Source organism: Nannospalax galili, unplaced genomic scaffold, assembly GCF_000622305.1.
Source record: "Nannospalax galili isolate Female #2095 unplaced genomic scaffold, S.galili_v1.0 scaffold1200, whole genome shotgun sequence".
In the NCBI taxonomy this organism is placed as follows: domain Eukaryota; kingdom Metazoa; phylum Chordata; class Mammalia; order Rodentia; family Spalacidae; genus Nannospalax; species Nannospalax galili.
Window position 1 is genome coordinate 2,151,134 of NW_008347131.1, and position 23,395 is coordinate 2,174,528.

The following is a 23,395-nucleotide window of genomic DNA, read 5'->3' on the forward strand; positions in this document are numbered from 1 at the left end:
ATTGGCTTATGGAGTTGTTCACTTCGTTCTTTATTTCAGCCTGTTTCAGCCTGAGTATTTATAGCTCTTTTCTGAACTCATTCAGAAGTTTATCCCTATCTTTCTTCAGCTCTTTGATTTCTTTGTATGTTATTTAAATTCACTGAATTCTTTTTATCATATTTATAATTATTCTTTTGAGTTCCATGTCCTGCATTATCTCTAGGGGGTTCTCATTGTACTACTCTAGAGGACTATTGGTATTTGGTGGAGATATGTTATTTAGGTTTTTCATGTTATTATTTTTTCTCTGTGATTTTTACTTGTGAATTTCTTTTGTAGTTTCTGATTCTTGTGTGAGACTCAAGCCTTCATGTTTAGGTCTGCTTCTTTTTGTAAACTTTATGTGCCTTTGTAGTTTATTTTTTTGGGCATGAAAAGCTGGTTCATCTAAGCTATTGCTTGTACTTTTGATTTTATATTGGAGTGGCCAAATTGCTTTTTTCTTCAGGAGTTCCCACAGAGGCCCAAGTCAGATGAGGATCAGATGCTCCTAGGATGCCTAAGGCCTGCACCTCTCCAGGAAAGATGTTACCTCAGGAATTTTGGGGTTGGACTGGCCCAGAAAAGATGCTGGTGGCCATGCCACCCAGGATTGCAAAGGGAGGTAGGGGCAGGAAGAGGCCCCAAGAGCTCCTGTGGACTACAGGGAGGAACTGGGTTGGTCTGGATGCAAAGAATCAGGAAGCAGTGGTGGCTCCAAGAAAAGAGGTCAGCCCGGGTGTCTGGGGCACCAAGACAAAAAATGGGCCATTACCCAGGCAAGGAGGAGAAATGGGCACGGGAGCTGGAAAGGTGAATGAGACTGGGGGAGTCATGGTATGGAGGGCGCTGATGGACTTACCCAGGAGAGAGGCTGGTGGATAGTCCTAAAGAACATTTTGAAGAAAGAGAATCATTAGGCAAGACATAGCAAAACTAATGTTGCTGTACTGCACAACTCCAGGGCAACATTAACATCATTACATTCTTGCTGTTTTCAGAATGAATCATTTTTTTCTGATTAAAATCAAAGAGTGGTATACATTTGCTTCATATATAGCCAGCTATAGAAGGTATTTTGTAGAGATTGTTGTGTGTATGAAAAAATGTCTTTCACAAATTTCAACTCCAAATTATCTTGTCTTGGATGAAATTGTATCTGGCTCTTACAGTCTTTCCACCCCCTTTTCCACAATGGTTCCTGAGCCTTGGGTGGCAGAGGTTTGATACAGATATCTTATTTGGGGATAAGCACTCTGCAGTATCTTATTCTCTGCACTCTGGCCATCTGTGGCTTTCTGGGTTAATCACCATTTGTTGCATGAGGAGGTGTTACTGGCGAGAGTTAAGAGGTATATTAATATTCTTTTTTTAAAAAAATTGTTGACTGTGTATTTCATGCACTTTAATCATATTTGGACCTCCTCTCCTATCTGCATCCCCCATAACCCCAAGGCCTATCAAGTCAAGGTGACTATTATAGAGCTCCACAACTGGCCTAACACAGGGCATAAGTGTCTGAGAGATGCCCAGCCTTAAGTGACACATCTACAATGGAACCTTTACACCTAAGGCTAATGGAAGAAGAAGTATCTCTCAACTCTCATCAGTGAAGCTTTGTCATACATCTGATGCACAGGAGGTCACAACTGACCAAAGTGTAGAGAATAAGAGACTGAAGAGTATGTGTCCCTGGATAGGACTCCTATACTAAACCTCACACACCCATGGCTGAAGATTGTACAGGCCTGGGTAGCTCTTGAGTAAATCTGGCCTCCATGTTGTTCCTTAGTAATTGAGATTGTTTCTGACATGGTTTTTCCATCTCAGTGCCTTCTGGGAAAAGAGATTTCTATTGATGCAGTAGTTTTACTTTTATTTTGGAGGTGATCAGCAACTGTCTCATTGGACTTTAAGGCCCTCTCAATAGGAGGGAACTCATGTGTAGTACTGAAAACATAGCCAAGTACACAAGGTTGTAGAGATCATAGATCCTATAGAAAAATCTACTTTTGACAAATCTCTAGACCAGTGTAATTTCTTACTGCATTCTAAATATGTCTCCTTATATTTACAGACAAGTATACAACATACCACTCATCAGAAAAGTTTCATTCTGCAACAGATGGAAAGTATTGCAAAATTCCACCACTGGTTAATTGCAAAATATGCACAGAAGCTCAATAAAAATTTTTAGAAGACAGGTGACACATGTATACTCCACTAAAGTAGAAAATACAAAGAAACAGACAACTTTCTAGATATGTATGGCCTACAGAAATCAAATCAAAATGACATAAATAATCTAAAAAGACCCATAATAACCAATGAGATAGACTAATTAAAAATCTCCCAACTAGCCAGGCGTGGTGGTGCACACTTGTAGTCCTAGCACTTGGAACACAGAAGCAGGTGGACCTCTGTGAGTTCAAGGCCAGCCTGGTCTACACAGTGAGTTCCAGGACAGCTGGGGCTATAGGGAGACCTTGCTTCAAAAAGACAAAAAAAATCTCCCAAATAAAAAGAGCCCAAGATTCTTGGGATGGATCCAGTACTGAATTATATCAAATCTTAAAGAAGAACTAATACCAATACTCTTCAAATTATTGTATAAAATAGAAAATGAAGGAAAAAATTTCAAATTCTTTCTATGAAGTCAGTTTTATTCTAATATCATGACCAGGCAAAGACCTAACAAAAAATAAAAATTATGGGCCAATAATTCTGATGAACACAGATGCAAAAATTCTCAGTAAAATATAAACTGAATGCAAACACAGATCAAAAAAATTATCCACCATGATCAAGTTGGCTTCATCCTAGAGATGCGAGGACGATTCAAAAGATGTAAAGAAATAAACACAATCCACCACATAAACAGTCTCAAGGACAGAAATCACATAGTTATCTTATTAGAAGCAGAAAAAGCCTTTGATAAAATTGGATATCCATTTATGATAAAAGTCATGGAGAACCTAGGTATACAGGAAACATGTCTCAACATAAGGGCAATATATATCACAAGCCTACAGACAACGTCAATCTGAATATAAAAAACTGAAAGTGTTTCCCCTAAAATCAGGAACAGGACAAGATTATCTACTTTCTCCATTCCTGTTTAATATAGTACTTGAAGTCTTAGAGAAATAAGATAAATGAAGGAGTTAAAGGGGATACAAATTGTAAAGGAAGGAGTCAAAATATCTTTATTTGCAGTTGATATGACTCTATACACAAAGGATCCTAAAGGCTCCACCAGAAATCTCTGGGAGATGATAAAAACATCAAAGTAGTAGGATATAAAACTAACACCCTCAAATCAGTAGCCCTTTTATACAGCACCAACAAACATACCAAGAAAGAAATTCAGTATATGATCTATTTATGATAGCCTCAAGATTCCTAAAATAAATCTAACAAAGGATGTGAAGGTCATGTACAATAAAAAGTTGAAGACACTGAAGAAAGAAATTGTAGGAGATATCAAAAGATGGAAAGTCTTTCCATGCTTGTGGATTTTTAGAATTAATATTGTGAAAATGGCCATCTTTCCACTAAGTAATCTTCAAATTCAGTACAATACCCATTAAAATTCTAACACAATTCTGCACAGAAATTGAAAAAAGAATCCCAACCTTATACAGAAACACAAAAAACCCAGGATAGCCAGTACAATCTCAAACAATAAAAGAAGAGCTGGGGGCATTGCCATCCCTGATCTCAGACTATACTACAGCTCTATAGTAATAGAACCAGCATGGTACTGGCATAAAAACAGACAAATTGGTCAGTGGAATAGAATTGAGGTCCCAGATTTAAATATACACATTTACAGTCACTTGATTTTTGACAAAAGAGCCAGAAATACATACAATGGACAGTTTGTTAAACAAATGGTGCTTGCCAAACTGGATAAGGGCATAAAGAATAATGAAACTGGATCCCTACCTCTCTCCAACTCAACTCCAAATGGATGAAGGACCTCAACGTAATACCAAATGCCCTGAACCTGACAAAAGGGAAAGTAGGGAATACATTGGAACTTATAGACACAGGTTAGGACTTTCTGAACAGGACTCCTATAGTACAAGCATTAAGTCCAATAACCGAAAAACAGAGCCTCATGAAACTAAAAAGCTTTTGTACAGACAAGGACACTGTCATTTGAGTTAAGGAGCAACCTATAGGGCAGGAAAATTTCTTTACCAGCTACATCTCTGTCAGAGTGTTGGCATCTAGAATATAAAAAGAAATAAAAAAACTAAACTTCAAAAAAAGAACAACATAATAAAAATATCAGACAAGGTGCTGAGCAGGGTGCTCTATAAAGATGAAACACAAATGACAGAAAAAGGATTTTAAAATGATCAACATCTTTACTCATCAGAGAAATGCAGATTAAAATTACTTTGAGATTTCATCTTACTCTTCTCAAATGGGAAAGATAAAAAAAAAAAAAAACCAAACAAGGAAAAATGCTGGTGAGGATATGGAAAGGGACAAACTCTTATCCACTCCTGGTGTGAGTGTAAGTTGACATAACCACTATGTAAATCAGTGTCAGTATTCCTCAGAAAGCTTGAAATTTATCTACCATATGACTCAGCCATATCACTCTTGGGCAGATACCTATGAGACTCTATACACTACTAAAGACAGGCCTGTTCATTCATAATAATTGCTGCCCTTTTCATAATAGCCAGAAGCTGGAAAACAAACAACTTAGATGTCTAACAACTGATGAATGGATAATGAAGATGAATGGATAGTGAACTACTATTCAGCTCTTAAAGCAGTGAAAATTTGAAATTCTCAAGTAAATGAATGGGACTGGAAACAGTCATCCTGAGTGATGTAACCTGCCTAGAAAGAAAAATGTCACATGTTCTCTCTCATAGCTGGATGCTAGATTTGAAATCTTAGATATGCATGTTTCAATTAGAAAATTCATAGAAGTCAAGAAATGAATAAATGGCTATAGGTGGGTCGGGGAGGATTCATGGGAGGGGTGGTAGAAAGTTGTGATATGAGAAGGGAAAGGGGAACATTAGACTAGAAAGGGTTAAATGGAGTGGAGAATGGGAGTGCAGGACAGAGGAGGGAGTATGGGGAGAGATAACTAACATTAAAGGCCGTTAGAAAAAGTCATAAGAAAATCTACCACTATGGAAGCTTCTAAAAGTATATACATATACATCATAAAAAGATATTAAAAAGAATTACCCTATAATGTGAGTGGGGGCATTACCTTTGTAGACATCATAGATTAATGAAAAAATTTCATTGGGAGGAATGGACTCACTCTCTAGAAGCTGTTGACCAGAGGTCCCATAGGCCCTCAAGAAATACTGGCCGTTGTTCTGGGTTACCGACCAGAACTGGATAGTAAAACTCTATTGCTAAAGATACTACATACATAAGCTATAGAACAAACATGGAGAAATCAAGTGGGTGCTGACTTCATAGTCTCACCTCCACTGGCCAGTGCTCATAGTGCTGGAAGGTGCTATGCATGCTACTGTAGAGAAAAAATAATCATCAATATATGTAAGTCAATGAATGTAATACAGCATATAAATGGACTTAAAAATTATATGATCATCTCAATAGACACAGAAAAGGCCTTTGACAAAATCCATCTTGTATTCATGATAAAAGTCCTAGAGAGAATTGTACTGGGAAAGACATACTCAACATAATAATGGATATGTGAAACAAACCTACAGCCAACATTATTCTGAATAGACAAAACTATATTCAGAATGAATAATGAATGAAAAGCATTCCCACTAAAATTGGGAGCCAGACAAGACTGTACACTGTCCCCACTCCTTTTTAATATAATGCTTGAAACTCTAGTTAGAACAATAAGACAAGAGGAGGAAATTAAATGAGTACTAACTGGAAAAGAAGAGGTCAAATTATTCCTGTTTGATGTTGATATAATATACATAAGAGATCAGAAATGATAAACACAGCAAATTGGCAGGATACAGAATCAAATTATAAGAATCATTAGCCTTTCTATATACCAATAGCAAGCAACCAGAGAAAGAATTCATGGAAACACTCCCATTCAAAATAGCCTTAGAAAAATTAAAATATCTAGGAATAATCCTATCCAAAGACATTGAAGACCTCTACAATTAAAACTTTAAATCTCTGAAGAAAGACACTTAGGGAGACAAAAGGAGAGGGAAAGACCTCCTAGGCTCATGGATTGGTTGGGTTAATACTGTGAAAATGACATGCTACCAAAAGCAATCTATAGATTTAATGCAATGTCAATCAAAATCTTCATGACAATCTTTATAGAAATAGGAAAAAAAGTCCTAAAATTAATATTGAATCAAAAAAAAACCTTGGACACTCAAAGCAATCTGGAGCATAAAGCAAAAATGTTGGGGGGAATTACCACATCAAATTTTAGATTATATTACTGAACTGTGGTCACAAAAACAACAAGGTATTGGCACAAAACCAGACATGTAAATCAATGGAACAAAATAGAACACCCCAATTTGAATGCATGCAATTTCAGCCACCTAATATTTGACAAAGGTGTGAAGAACACATCTTGGAGGAAAGACACAATTTTCAACAACTGGTGCTGGCTAAAATGGATCTCCATCTGTAGAAGAATGGAATTAGACATGTATCTATCACCCTGCACAAATGTCAACTCCAATTTGATTGAAGACCTCAATGTGAAACTTGAAATACTGAAACTGTTAGAAGAAAACATAGGCAGTACCCTATAAGATATAAATGCAGGAAAGGACTTTCATAATTGGACTTCAGTCACTCAGGAATTAAGGCTAATGATTGACAAATGGGACCTCATCAAGTCAGGAGAGGGGGATGGTGGGATGTGGGTGTTATTGGGGAGAGGGTGGGGATAATAGAGGTCCTGGGACTGGGGAGCGAGGAGGGAGGTTGGATGGGAGGAAAAAGAGTAGAGATGAATGAATCTCAAGGGGCTAGGGAACCCAAAGGGAAGTGTGATGCCCTTGAAACCCCATGAGAATTGCACAGTGTATACCTAGGGGGCTGTTTGGCAAGGAACATGGTGCCAGACAGGAGACCTCCCTTTGAATGGTTGGTAAGAATGGTCCAGGAGAGGCTAAAATAACACAGACTATTGCCAAAGCTTCTGTCTATTTCCCATAACTAGTAAATAAGACTCTATTACTGAAGACAGGGCATAATTCAGATACAGAACGTGAAACAATGGAGCAGGAGCTCACCTGGAAGCCTAACCAATGTTTAGCTCTCATAATACTAGATGATACTATGCAAACTGCAAGGTAGAAAATCAATCAATGATCCAACCCAGTCCTAAAGCCTAATAACCATAATGACTGGCATGACAAACTACCTCTATTGGCGCAGTAGTGGCACTGTTATCTGGGTGGTAATCAGCAGCTTTCTAATGGAACTTAAAGCCTTCTCAATGGGAGTGAACTCATGGATGGCACTGTAAACTCAGCCAAATACAAATGGCTGGAGAGTACAGAGATCCTAGAGAAAACCCTACCTTGGTCATATCTTTAGACAAATGAAATTTCTCATCATATTCTAAATATGGATCCTTATATTTACAGACAAACATACCACACACCACTCATCAAAGAAGCTTCTTTTTGCAACAGAAGAAGGCTACAGTAGAATCTCACAACTGATCACACCCAGAGAATATATGTCTGAGAGATGCCCAGTCCTAGGTGACACATCTGCAGTTGAATATCTAAACCAAAGACTCATGACACTTAGCAGAATAAGGGGCAGAGAGAAAACTAATGCACCCCTCAATTCTCACCAGCGAAGCTTCCTTATATAACAAAGTGTCATTGTTAAGGGCACAAGTGGACAAGTTTTAAAGAATAAGAGACTTCAAAGTGTGTATCCCTGGATAGGACTCCTAAATCGAACCTCACCCACCCACGACTCAAGGACCATTGCAGAAAATGGCTAATTTGTGAACACAGGGAAGCAGAGGCTTTCAGGCCACTGGTAGCTTGCACATATGAAATGGTGGCACCAAGCGCAGGACCTGTGCCAACTTAATTAAACAAGGGCCCAGAGGGGAAGAGAGAAATTGGTGGCAGGCCGGCCCTAGACTGAGAACTATTGGAAACTGATTGCTTCTGGGAGACGGAGAGTATGTCTTACTTGTGATATCTAGATGGGCCAACTAGACTTCAGTGGATCAGTTTGCACTGAAGGACATCTGGGTACAAATACTTGACTGGATAAGATTTAACATGTATGGCAGAATACATGAAGTCTGGTGGGGGTTTGGGAGGCATGAATGGGGGAAGGGAGTCCAAATATGATTAAGAACTGTTGTATGAAATTACAAAAACTCAATAAAAAACTAAAAAAGTTTTTGTACAGCAAAAGAAACAATAAATCGAATGAAAAGAAGGTGCACAGATTGAAAGAAAATCTTCACTAGCTATACATCTAACAGAGGATTAATTTCCAGAATATACAAAGAATTAAAAAACAAAGAAAAAGGAAGAAAGCAAATGACTTAGTCAAAAGATGGGCTATAGATCTCAATAGACAGCTCTCAAAAGAAGAAACAAAAATGACTAAGAAATACCTTGCAAACTGCTCAACATCTTTAGTAATTAGTGAAATGCAAATCAAAGCTACTTTAAGATTTTATCTTACCCCAGTCAGACTGGCTAAGATCAAGAAAACAAATGACAGCAAATGCTGCCAAGGATGCAGGGAAAGGGAAACTTTTAATCACTGTGGATGAGATTGCAAATTGGGCAATCACTATGGAAATCAATATGGAGAATCTTAAAAAGCTAATAAAAATAAATATGCCCATATGAACTTACAGCAATGGCAAGAGCACACATAAGTTCATACAAACTCAAGCAGACAAAAACCAAGTATAGAATTGGGGAAATTGGCAGCAGGCCCCAAATTTATCCAGGGAACTCTTGGCAGCTGATTACTGCACTCCAGTGGGCCATCTGGGTACACAAACTTGACTTGTAGAATACACAAAATATGATGGGGGTGCAGATGGGGGGGTCTAAATATGATTAAGATATATTGTATGAAATGCACAAAAATTGAATAAAACTATACATAGAGAAAAATCTACCTTATGATCTGGTTATTCCGTTCCTTGTGATATATGCCAAGGACACAATATCCTACTGCAGAGATACTTGCTTAGCCATGTTCTTTGCTGCTCTTTTCACAACAGAGAGGAAATAAAAACATCCCACTTGCCCCTAAGCCAATGAATGGACCTTTAAAATGCGGTCCATTTACAAAATGGAATTCTACTTGATGGTAAAGAAAAATGAAATCATGACATTTTCATGTAAATGGATGGAACTAGAAACTGTTACACTAAGTGACATAACACAGTCTCAGGAAAAAAAAAGTGACATATGTTCTTTCTTGTTTGTGAATCTTAGCTCTAAATTCCTAGATGTGAGTATATATCCTCATTTAAATGCAGGAGCCAGAAAAATGGAAAGGTAGCATGGGGATAATAGGGAAGGAGGAGCTCAAGAGAGGGGGATTGTAGCACACAGGTGTTATTGTGGTTGAAATGGGAAAAATGGAGGATAATTTAACTGGAGAGGAATGAGGGAGGTTTATGCGATGGGCTAGAGGAAAGATAAAGAATTATTATGTGTCATGAAAACCCAAATAGAAATATATTAGTTCAAAATCCTACTGAAAAATACAATATATATCACAAAACACAGTGCGATGCATAGGAAATCTTCCTTCAAGTTGTTGGTCACGGTAGGCCAAGAAACTCCCAAAATAATTCAGGCTATTGCCACAACCCTTTATTGTCTTCTGGAACTTGAAGTTATGACACTACTGCTGAAGACAGTACAGACTTTGGACATAGGACTTTGGCATTGGAGCTGGAAGTGACCTGAAAATCTCGTCCCCGAAGACTAGTTCCCAAAGTATCAGAGGATACTGTGCAAGCAGCAAATGGGAAACAAACTGATGATTCCATCCAGCTATAAAGTCTATGAACCACAACAATGACCGGCCCATCTTGTAATCTCTATTGGTGCAGTAGTGGCACTTTTATCTTGGGGGTAATCAGCAACTGTATAAGTGGACTTAAGGCCCATCCAAATATGAGGAACTCATATATGGTACTGGTAAAATAGCCAATTACTTGTGGCTGGTGAAGTATTATATCCTAGAGGAAAAAAAAAAACTACTTTTGTCACATTTGTAAACCAACATAATTTTTACTGTATTCTTAATATATTTCCTTTTATTTACACATGAATGTACCACACACCACTCATTAAGAAAGCTTCTCTTGTCCATGAGCTGGAGACTATTGCAAAGTTCTTCAACTAGTCAAATGCAGAGAATAAGTGAATGTGAGCTGCTTTACATCAAATTCCCCACTCCCCGCCCCAGACCTGCACACACTCTCTAGGATCCTAGGGCCACATGGTCCTAAAGTGGACTGAGAAAACAGACACGATACACTCTATTTGTGTTTTTGTGTAGTTTATGATGTTTGGGAAGGGGTTACTTACAAACGCATGATCACCAATGGGCCCTGTTTTTAGATCTCAGCTAAGCTTTGAGATCTGCTGCCCACCAGTGGCCTGCCAGCTTTTCCCACACCCAGTTCCCCAAGGTGGTGACTCTCCCCTTTTACCCAGTGCCCTTAGAGCTTCCCAGCACCCTCAGCGTCTGTCCTTAGACGCTTCCCCTCATGACTGATTGGGTGGGAGGAGTGATTGTCTTGGAGGACATGCCTACCTAACAGGTTCCCACCCTCAAATGACATATCTACAATATAATCGCTACACTGAAGGTTTAGAGAACATAGCAGAACAGGTGGAAGAAAGTATATGCATCTCACAACTCACACCAGCAAAGCTTCTGCATACAACAGAGGATGATTAACACCGAAAGCCTCAACTAGCCAAAGTACAGAGAATAAGACACTGCAGAATGCTTATCCCTGAATAGGATTCAGACCTCCGCCACCCAGGGTTCAGAGAATATTGTAGAAGAGGAGGAGGAAATATTGCAGGAACCACAGATGGCAAATGACCACAAGGAAACAGTATTCTAGATACCTGGGAAGTTAGTCATATGAATTTATAGCAATGATGACATCATGCACAAGACCAATGACCACTCAAGCCAGACAAAATCCCAGAGTAGAAGTGGGGAAGTGGGCAAGAAGTCCAAACCTTAGCTGAGGTATTACTGATAACTGTTAACTACTGGGAGAGTGAGTAGTTGCTGTTTTCTAAGGATGTAACACTATGTAGGTTAACCAACAGGGGGATGGACACACACTGAACATTTGTGGACACAAACTTATCATGAGAATCCTTAACATATATGACAGAGTACATAAAATCTGGTGTGGAGGGGGTCATAAGAGGGCTGCAGATAGTGAACAGGGTGTAAATATGATCAAAATATATTATATAAAATTTTCAAATAATCTAAAAAATATTAGAAAGGAGAACCCAAATTAATAAAGTGAGATATGGAAAGGAAATATTGCAACAGATATTGAGAAAATTCAGAAAATCTTAAGGATATACATTAAATATCTATATTCAACTAAACTGGAAAATCTAAATGAATTGGGTGAATTTCTAAATATATGTGCCTATCAATATTAAAATATATTTAAGTAAATAATTAAAATAAACCCATACCACCCAATGAAATAAAAACAGTAATTAATAATCTCATAAGTAAAAAGGTCCAGGGTTATATGGATACAGAATAAAACTCTACTAGTCCATCAAAGCAAAGTTAATAACAGTACACCTTTAAATCAGAAAAGGAAAGAAAGAATACTTCCAAATTATTTTTGCAAAGCCAATGTTATCTGGATACCCAAACCAGATAAAGACCCAGCGACAGCAATAGCAACAACAAAAGAATTATAGTCTTATCTCTTTTATGCACATAGACACAAAAATCCCAATAAATATAAGGGTTCATATTTAGTATACAGCAAGAAATTTCATTTATCCAGAGATATGACAGAGATAGTTTTATTTTTCTAGGATCTATGGCCTCTCCAGCTATTTGTATTTGGCAATAGCTACAGTGCCATCATGAGTTCTCTCCCATTGGGGGGCTTTAAGTCCAATTAGATAAATGTTGATTACCCCCTACATAAAAGTGCCACTCCTGTACCAATAGAGCAAGTTTTCTGTGCCAGTCATTGTGGTTATTAGGCTTACAGCTTGGTTGGACCATTGGTTGATTTTATCTCCTTGCAGCTTTCATAGTATTCTCTAGAAATATGAGAGCTAACCTTCCGAGAAGAGACCTTCAGGTGGTTTCCTTCTCTCTTGCTCCAAGTCCTGTGTCTGAAGTATGTCCTGCACTCAGTGATATGGTCTTACCTTCAAGTTCTGGGGGTGATCAAAGGATGTGGCAAAAGTCTGTGTTATTTTGGGAGTCTCCTGTCTGACATGATGTTTCTTGTTATTTAGCCTTCAACTATGCACATTATAGTCATGTTCAGATATTGTATGTGTATTTTTCACGGAGTTTTTAGTTAATACATTTCTCTCTTGCCTTTCACACCACTTAAGTTTTATTTATCTCTCCTCTCTCCTTGCCTAACCTCCCTCTTCCCTCCCCAGTTTAAGTACTCCCATTGCCCCTTGATAATATCTGTCTCCTTTTATGCCTTTTGAGTTCCTTCTTTCCCTTTACCCCCATGGTTCCTTGTATGTCCTTTTCTTCTTCCTTTCCAGTTGAATACCCCCCTTTTTCCTATTTTCCCTTTGGTTATATTTGTTTCCTATTATCCCCCTCTTCAGTCTTTTTCTTTCCATTTATTTTGGTGGTTCCTTTCCATTTTCCTGGTTCCTGCTGTTACATCAGGATATAAATTCACATATAAGGGATTGGTGCTAATATCTATGAATCCATTTATCTATAAATTTCATGATTTTGTCTTTCCTTATCACTGAATAGATCTCTGTTGTGTAAATGTACCACAATTTCATTATCCATTTGACAGATGAGGGGCATTTAGCTTGTTTCCATTTCTTAGGCTTAGGTGTTGTAAAAAGAGCAGCAACAAACATGGATACACAGGTATATCTACAATAAGATGAGTCTTTTGGGTATTTGCAAGGAGTGGTATAACTGGATCATATAGTAGATTCATGTTTAGTTTTTTGAGATTACTTCACTCTGCTTTACATAGTGGTTCCATGAGTTTTCACCTCCACCAGTAGTGAATGAGCATGCCCCTTTCTCCACATCCTCTCCAGCATTTAGTGTCTTTTGTTCTCTTTTTCTTAGCTGGTCTGACTGGGGTAAGATGAAATCTTAAAGTGTTTTTTTTTTGCATTTCTCTAATTACTAAGGATGTTGAGCACTTTTTAAAGTGCGTCTTAGCCATTTTTATTTCTTCGCTTGAGAACTTTCTGTTTATGTCTATCACCCATCTTTTTAATGGGTTGTTGTTACTACAGGTCAGCAAGTTAACATATGATCACCTTCCAGCTACCTCTTTTTAAAAATAGTAAGCACATCTAAGATCTATTTAAAAAATTTGGGGGGGGGGCGTGGGACCAAAATCCTTCTCGAGAGCCCTGGCTGGCCTGGTGCTCATTATGTACCCTTCATTTTAGAATACGTTGTTCCTTGCAGAAAGCCTCTTTGTTTTTGCTACTAACACTAAAATGTTGGTGCATGCATCTCTAATCTGTGTTTTAATTTGTATTTCTCTAATTACTAAGGACGTTGAGCACTTTTTTTTTTAGCAAAGGTGATGAAGATAGCATTTACTGTTTCTGATTTGAAAGATGATGCTTTTAAACTTTACCAATCTGTATCATTGGTGTGTCTTTTGCTATTTTCAAAATATTTTTTATTGAATTTTTGTGTATTTCATACACAACTTCTTAATGACCTTTATGCCTCCTTCCCCACTGGAATCCTCTTGTAGTCCTTCGACTGAATTTTGTGCCTTTCTTAGCCATTTTTATTTCTTTGTTTGAGAATTCTCTGTTGAGGTCCTTAGCCCATCTCTTTATTGGCTTCTTTATTTTCTTGTTTCTTTGTTTTCTTGAGTCCTTTGTATAGTCTGGATATTAATCCTTGGTTGGATGTGTGGCAGGTGAATATTTTCTCCCGCTCAGTGAGTTTTCTCTTCACTTCCTTGGTTGTGGAACTCTGTAATACTCTTCATCTATTGCAAAAAGAAGTTTCTTTGATGAGTTGCATATGGTATAGTTTTCTGTAAATATTAGGATCCATATTTAGCATACAGTAAGACACTGCATTCATCTAGGAATATGACAGAAGAAAAGATTTCTTTAGGATCTATGGCTTCTCAAGTCATGTATATTTGTCTATAATTACAGTGCCACCCATGAGTTCCCTCCCATTGAGATGGCTTTAAGTTGTATGAAATTTATAAAAACTCAATAAAGATACTTTAAAAATCAAAAAATGAATGAAAGAAAAAGCTTGCACTAACATAATGACAGAGTGCATGAAATCCAGTGTGGGGGGCTTTTGGAGGGTGCCAGTGGGGAAGGTTATGAAGATGATTAAGATGTTGTATATGAAATATACAAAAATTCAATAAAATGTGTAGAATAAACCTAACCAAAAATATTAAAGAGCTCTACAATGAAAATTTTATGCCTCTCTTGCTCATGGATTGGTAGAATTAATATTATGAAAATGAACACCTCGAAAAAAGAAATCTATAGATTCAATACAATGCCAATAAAGTCCCCATAGCATTCTTCACAGACCTAGAAAAAAATCCTAAAATTCATATGGAATCACAAAAGACCTCAGATAGCCAAACAATCTTGAGCAAAGAGAGCAATGCTGTGGGGGTCACTATACTGATCTCAAACTATATTACAGAGCTATAGTTATAAGAACAGCATGGAACTTCACAAAAACAGAAATGAAAATCAATGGAACAGAATGGAAGACCCAAACATGAGTGCAAGCAATTTCATCCACCTTATATTTCACAACAGTGTCAAGAACACACAATGGAGGAAAGACAGCATTTTCAACAAATGTTATTGGCAAAACCAGATTTTCCATCTGTAGAAGAACAAAATTGGGCCCTTATCTTTCACCCTGCACAAAAGTCAATTCCAAATGGATCAAAGACTTCAATGTAAACCTGAAGAATATCTGAAACTGCTAGAAGAAAACGTAAACAGTACCCTAAAAGATATATGTGTAGGAAAGGATTTTCTAAATCAAACATCAGTTGTTCAGGTATTAAGGTCAACAATCAACAGGTGGGACCTCATTAAACTAAAAAAAAAAACCTTATGGAAAGCAGTGTGGAAGACTCTTAAAAAACTAAAAATGAACCTACCATATGACCCAGTCATACCATTCCTTGGCATATACCAAAGGACTTATCCTATTTCAGAGGCAGTTGTACAACCATATTTGTTGCCGCTCTTTTCACAAAAGTTAAGAGATGGAAGCAACCTAAGTGCCCCTCAACTGATGAGTGGTTAATGAAAATGTGGTACATTTACACAATGGAGTTCTACTCAGCAGTAAAGAAAAATGAAATAATGAAATTGGCAGGTAAATGGATGGATCTAGAACCCGTTATGCTAAATGAAGTGACACAGACTCAGAAAAAAAAAGACATATGTTCTCCCTCATTTGAGGATCCTAGCACCAAATCCTTATAAGTGAGGGCATATCCTGATGTAACTGCAGGAACCAGGAATATGGAAGGGAACCAGGGAGGTAGAGAGAAAGAAGGACCCCAAGAGAAAGAATAGTAGGAGAAAGGCGTTACTAAGGGAGAAATATGCAAAAAAGGTGAATGAGGGCTATACAAAGAACTATAGGAATAAAAGGGAAAAGTTCTCCTGATAAATAGTAAAAGTCAAAAACAAAAACAAAAACAAAAATGCCTTAAGCACAGAAGGAACATTATGGGAATGGAAGAAAGTCCTACCAGAAGCCATCCAGTTATTAAATGAAAATACCAGTGCCAGAGGTGGGCCCCTAAAAGCTGTTGGCCAAAGGGGCCCTAGAGGTCCCCAAAACAATAAAGGCTATTGCCAATAATGTTGGTTGTACACTGGAAGTGGACGATAAAACCCTATTGCTGAAGACACCACATGATGTGAACATGGGTGAGGGAGAAATCAAGCTTTCCCTAAGCTGGAAACTCCCCACCACTGAATGAGTGGTTTTCATAGTGCCAGAAGGCAACATGCAGATGGATGCTATCTCCTGTAATTCTGCTCAACAATGGACCCAATGTGCTGCACTATTAACATGCCAAACAATATGTTCCAGCTGGTGCAATAGTGGTGGATCTAGTGTCTATACAACCAGCAAGTTTTTGATTGGATATATTCCCTGCTCCTAGAGGTGGAACACACATCTGGTACTGTAGACCAGGCCAACCCTGTGTGGCAGGGGGAGGATATAGGCCCCAGGGGGGAAGACACTGCAATTGTTTTGTTATATGGATATGAGATGGCTGTGATGCACCTGATAATGTACCATCCAAGCATTTTTGTTTATGCCCATAGTTAAGTTATTACTGTTTAGATGTTCTTGCTTCTTATTGATTGTGTTTTTGATAGTAGATAGAATCCCACTGAAATGGGCCAGTGGCCCATGGGAAACAGATGATGCAGAAACTCAAAAGTTCAGTGCCTTGCCACAACAGGAGGAAGATCATTCCACACCTATCACTCTCTTCAAGGCTCAGGGGCTTTTGTGGAAGAGGTTGGCAGAAAGAATATAAGAGCTGGAAGAAGGGGTGGAGTGTTAACTGGAAGTGTCCTCCAACCACTATGCCAGCCACCTATAGTCATACCTCCTTCCCACACTCATCAAGGAGTCCATGGGGGAGTCAGTTACCCCTCCTACCCAATCAGTCGACCTTAGATTCATGTGGGGGAGGGGATAAGGATATATAAGCTGAGAACACCATAAGGCACTTCTCTCGCCATTTTGTCGGGGCTGTCAGAGAGTCACAGAATCTACATTTGAGTCTGGAGTTTCCAGCTGAACCATAAAAGGTGCTCAGTTTTCTGTAAACAAACCTTCAGTCTATGCTCTGTTAAGAAGCCAAAAAAAAAAAAAATGTCAGAGAGTCACAGAATCTACATTTGAGTCTGGAGTTTCCAGCTGAACCATAAAAGGTGCTCAGTTTTCTGTAAACAAACCTTCAGTCTATGCTCTGTTAACAAGCCAAAAAAAAAAAAAAATGCAGAGCTAATGGAAACTTTCATTATTCCACCAATTTGACCCTATGTTGGCAAATATTTTGGTCTTCGATTTCTTATTCTGTTTTCCCCTCTTCTCTTTGGAATAAGAAAAAGGGACTTTGAAGCTATCTTTCCACTTACAGTGGAGAATTTCTGGATTATCCAAGTGGAACAATTACAATGACAAGAGTTCTAGTAGATGGAAGAGGGGAGTAGAGTCAGAGGCAGAGATATGAAACTGCTATAGTACTGGTTTTAAAGACAGAGGGAGGGAGCAATGAGCAACAAAATGCTCTTGGCCTTCGGAGGCTAAAATATGAAATAAACAGATTTTCCCCTAAAGTTTCCAGAAGTACGTCCCCCCTGCCCCCCGAAAAGAGGGAAGCAGTACTTCTTAATTTACTCTGTCATTAAAATTATACTGTGATGACACAAAAACCAAAGGTACTAAAAAAGTTGTAAGAATCATTGAAAAATGTTGCAAAATTTCAATGAGCCTAATATATTGCATCCAGTAGTTATCAAGATTATGATACATCTTGTCCATGTGGAGCTTATCCCAGCAATAAATATTGTTTAATATATAAACATTAGTCAATACAGTATACCATATTAATAGAAAAAAGACACAGTTCTTAGTAATTACACTGATTATTGGCAGCTGGAATTGTTACTGTTAATACTGGCTCTCCCTCCATGCTCTTGTCATATGTACAATGGTAACAGTAGTTAAACTTTTAGGATAGGTGATTTAAACAATTCCCTAGCCTCCAGGATGCAAAGTAATTGCCATGCTATGTGTTTGCAGGATGTCAAGATCTTCTGGTTATGTGAATCTCCAGGGTCCTGGGGATATTATGTATGAAGACATTTTGAAGTCTCTTTTGTAGTTGGTAAGGCTTCTTCCATTGATGAGCCACCAAAATCTCCAAACTTCCAAAAGCAATGCCAATGGAAAAGCATAGCAGGGTAGACTTTTGGTTTCTACACTGGGAAAGTTGACACTATTATTTTAGTTTCTAGATGGCACATTGATTCCTAAATTCTTTTTTTTTTCATGTGCAGACAGTACATATCCTGATGCATTCTAGTACAGATGAGAGATTAAGCATCTGCATTTTCTATATGACCTCAGCCAGTGAGGAAAGTTCCCCAAGGACATATCTTAAGCAAAATTCGAAGTCATTAACCACACAGTAGTGAGAGCACTTCATGTCCCAGTTCATGATCCTCAAGGACTTAAGAGATACCTGCTTTATCACGTACTATTCCAGATTAGAAATGTTGATGTAATAGATTATTTTCAACTGTCAGGAAAAAGAACTAATTAGGCATTGTGTTTATAGATAAATACTCCCAAATATCTGTTTGTAAGGTAAAGTATTAAAAACTGAGTTAATTAATTCCTGAGAGGGCAAAGGTGAGATAAATTCATCCTTTAATAGAGTTCTCAGTATCACTTCTACACAGAATGATTCCAGAAGGTGGTTGTTTTCATTTCATTCAGGGAATTAAAGAATGGCAATGTTTTTCTCTCCTGCCCTGTAGTTCTTGCTACAGATTCAAAAGTTTCTCTTTGGCACTCAATGACTTTGAGTTTCAAATTTGCTATAACATTTTCCTCTTTTTTGACATGATTTTCAAAGACACTGGAACTTTGTTAAATCCATTTGAAGAAATCTGTGTCATTTTGATTTTCTATGCTTCCTGAAAACACGGTTTGGTCTTTGCAGATTTGGGATGTATACATTACATGATTACTAATACATACATTAGTGCTGTTTAAGTAGCTATATGTAATGATTACTTTGTATTTCTGAATACATGGGACTTTCTCATCCACTACAGCTGCAACCACAGTAAGTCCTCTAGAACTGTTGGTTTTTGTTCCAGGTTAACCTATTTCCATTTCTCTCCTAAAGAGTTTGTAAATAAAATCATCAGAGCATTGCTTTTTGAACACTTTCAGATATTTTAGAAGGTACCACAGAAATATTTGATCCCCTAAACTGTAGATATGGATATTTATTTAATAATGTATATTTATTAGGAAAAAAACATAATTTACTGAATTTCAAAAGCCAGTTTCTAGACTTTGTTCATGGAGAGTAAAGTAGTGGGGGTCACTGACAGCCTTCTCCTGGGTAGGGCATGCTAGATTGTGGTTTGGACAGTTTTTCTGGCTTATGCATAGTCACACGTTTTGCTGAAAAAATGCTCTGACTGTTCTTAAGGATGAGAGACAGGGGAAAAATATCACCTTGTAATAATAGTAGAAAACCTAGGATGCAACTCACAATAAAAGCCTTACATTGCAAGAAGAGCTGTGATGGTGTGTGACCTTCACTATGATCAAGACAGGTCAGAATGGAAGGAGGAGGAAAAGCATTCAATTTTGTTTTCCAAAAGAAACTTCTGAGCTCTGAAGCCATATCCAAAGGTGAATGCATTAAAAATTTATTCTCTGGAAGAGAAAATACCTTCTGTTGAGTCTGGAAATCTGTGATAAAATCCACGATAATCGACACCGTTGAGTTTGACCTTATAAAACTTTCTTGAATGTTGTTCTAACCAGTAAGAGCTTGTTTCTACAGTGGAACAGGTCTCAGTTTTGTGGCTGAATCCTGCATCCTTAAGGTAAGGCTTAGCCTTGGAAAATCAAGATGATATTGATAGATATCAATTGAAAGTTATTCTCTTCTCATTCAGGGCATTTTATTTCCTTGTATTTATTCACATTGTGGCATCCTAAGGTGAGATATGGTGATAGAAAAATGATTAGCAGATGTGGACTCTTCTTGTCCTCTGTCCTAATCTATCAGACTTAAGACTTTATGCCAGGCCCTTGATTTCTATATCTTTAAAGTAATGTATAAGTGATAAATGCAATGGATTTGAGGACTTCTGAAGTACAGCAACTCTCGAGCCGTGTTGAATGGAAACCTAAACTTACTAACGTTTGACTATATTTGGTAGCTTAGCAGAAGGACTACAAGGAATTTCTTGTGATAGCAGCTGGAGGCTTTAAAGTGGCTAGCTCATTTTTTTCTGAACGCTGGCAATGCTGACCCATGGAAGTAAACTGAATCTCTGTTAGAAAGACATTGAGTAAGCCCTAAAGAGCTAAAGACAAGCATTCTAGAGTTTATCATTATGATTTTAGGCAAGATTTTTACATTCTTCTAACCATAGTTTTTCTTTATTTAAAATAGGAATTTAAAAGTGTCTAAGCCTTATAAGACTTTTGTGTGGATTAGGTGAGAAATACCTGTAAATCGTGTAGTATGGTGTCAATCATATGGTGAAATACTCAATAAAAATGTTCCATAGGAAGAATGTGATAGACACTAAGCTCTGTAGGACATTGCAAATTGGGAAAAGCTGAGTCACAGAAAAAGTTTCATTTTCAAGTATTTAAGTATGCAAGGTTTTTTCTCTGACTGTGCTGAAATTTGCCCACCAGTTTTTGCCTCTGAATTGAAAAGTCTGAGTGCCCTTTTGTGGAAGATCAGGCTTTCCTTACTCTTCTGCTTGTGAGACAGGTATTTCCCTAAAGAGTGTGGTCACTGAACTAAGACTGGAAAAGAAGTTATTTTCCTTTAATATGCTGATTAACACTAAAGACATCAATTTGACATGTGAGTTATTTAGTTTGTCTTTGTATCTATATGGTGTGAGGAAATAAGATGAATACTGTAAAAGAGAATTTAAAATGTATTCAGATTGCAGCCAGGCATGGTGGCACACACGTTTAATCCCAGCACTTGGGAGGCAGAGGCAGGCGGATCTTTGTGAGTTCAAGGTCAACCTGGTCTACATAGTGAGTTCCAGGACAGCTGGAGCTACAGGGAAACCCTGTCTCAAAAAACACCAATAAAATGTATTTAGATTACTTCAAAATTTGCTGGAAATTGAACTAATGATTGAAATAATGAGGATAAATGGGCTGTTTTAAGTTTGGGGTTTTCTGTGTGATTCTGAGCATGAAGTGTGACTTTGGTACAACTTTCAGGAAGCCATGAAAACAGATTAGTCCATTCTTGGTTCTCCCAAGGGCTACCTTCTTTGGGGAAGGTTTGACAATTAGAAGTGCACTCGATTTTATTCCCAGGAGTTCTTGTCCCCGAGATGATTTTTTGGTATCTTGGACTATCAAGAAGGGTTGGAGTTTAGTCTTGGGCTTGGAAGTGTGAGGACAACTTCTCAAAGAAGCATTATCTTGAACACTGGGAAACAGGTCTTCCCACATGTCTCAGTATGTATCATGCCCACATGTGAGGGAGACAATTCATTTTATCCTTCATAGTCCTTGTGTATTAGGGGCACATAAAGATTTTTTTTTAAAGCAAGGAATCTGAAGTCAAGGAAAAACAATATTTAATAAAGACAAAACAATTTTAAGACCTATTGTGAAGTTTGATTCATACATGAATTCATACATGAATCAAGTAAATAAAAACAGATTTTATATTAAGTAATTCTGCTTATTTTCCAACTGACCACGCATGTAAATTTTAGATTATATAAATTAGTTAAAAACCAGTGACTGTGGAATAAATACGATATGCAGAGTGATTCTAAATGCTCTGATGGTCAGTCAGGACAATCTCATCCTCCATCCTGATCTTTGAGTCGCTAGTCCCCATTCACACCCTTGTCCTCTGCTCATTTGGTGAACTGATAATCACAGTTTCATGAGCACATCACTCTATTGTTTTAATCACATTCTGAACACATTTCCTGGGTTGCCATGGTGTGCCAATGTCCAGTTCCCTATTTTTGGCATCTTTTGTTTCACTTAAGTCTTCATGTTTTCAATTACTGGACTCCAAGAAAATATAGAAATTACACTTATTTTATGATCATAAAATTAATAACGCCATCTGTAGAAATTTGGAAAATGATAAAAATTAAAGAAAGCAAGCAAAGTTTGCCCAATCTTACATTACAAAGTAAAGATTCTAAATATATTAATTTATCATTTCTTTTGGATATATGCTTTGAATAACTATGTAATATTGGCATGCTTTTACCTTTAAAAAATTGTGTGTCTTACTGTGGGTATGTGCACATGGAGGGCAGGTCCCTGTGGAGTGAGAAGAGGGTGTTGAACCCCCTGGAGCTATAGCTGTAGATGTTTGTAGGGCACCTGATGTGGGTGCTAGGAACTGAACTTAGTTCCTCAGCAAGAACAGTATGTACTTTTAACCACTGAGCATTCTCTCTAGTTCCTTTACCTTGTTTTTGCTTAACATGAAACTATTGTACTTATTTGAGGGGCACAGTGTGCTATTTGAACACATTTACACAAATTGTTCTCATCAAATCATGGTCCTTAGCATTTTCTTCTGTTTATGACCTCTTTATTCTTTGGAGACTTTGAGCTCATTTCTTTCAGATCTTCATAGAACACACAAAAGGTTTTTATGAACTACAGTCATCAAACTGTGCTGGTGAGCACCATCACTAACTCTGTGTATTTATTGTGTTTTCATAACTGTTCTTGAACCTTTCATGCTCAGGTCCTGGGAATAACTCTTTAACTTTAAGTTGACTTATACTTTAGCATACACATATGATAGAGTCCAAATGATATAAGAAAAAGGAACATCTATACATGTGTTTTAACAATGGTGAAACATATCCTATATAAATTTTTATGTGAAAACTTTTAAGTGTATTCTTGAACTATACATATAAAACACAGAATCTTTAAATATTAATTACTTAAGATCAATAATTTCTTATTTCTGGTAAATTTACATAATTATAATTAGGATATAAGCATTGTTTTATGGTTTTAATTGAGATTATGCCATATTAATGTATATCAGTATTGCTAATCTCTAAAATTATTACTGTATAACTACTCTGTTCCATCATTATGATGTAAAAGTAAAGTGTGTGATTACTCCTCTGATCTTGGAAATTGAAATCCCTTCTGGGTATCATGAGGTTCACAATTTTATTATTTTTACATGCATATTTTTTAATTTTTGCAAATTTAATACAGAATTATTTGCATAACTTTCAGCCCTCCTGTTCCCTGCTGTAACTTCTCCAATGTCCCCCTCCACTCCTTCACAGTTTATTGGCCTCTTCTTTATTATTGCTACATATACATG

The 23,395-nt window shown here is 37.4% G+C and overlaps 1 protein-coding gene across 1 annotated transcript in view; it reads left to right on the plus strand.

Annotated features, from left to right (window-relative positions):
• The first annotated feature begins 16,326 nt into the window (after positions 1-16,326).
• Positions 16,327-23,395, plus strand: part of LOC103742575 (olfactory receptor 4C12-like) — a 9,741-nt gene continuing 2,672 nt past the window's right edge. The window contains exon 1 of the mRNA XM_008843673.2: positions 16,327-16,350. Coding sequence (XP_008841895.2) covers positions 16,327-16,350 — 24 coding nt within the window. The remainder of the gene's footprint in view (positions 16,351-23,395) is intronic.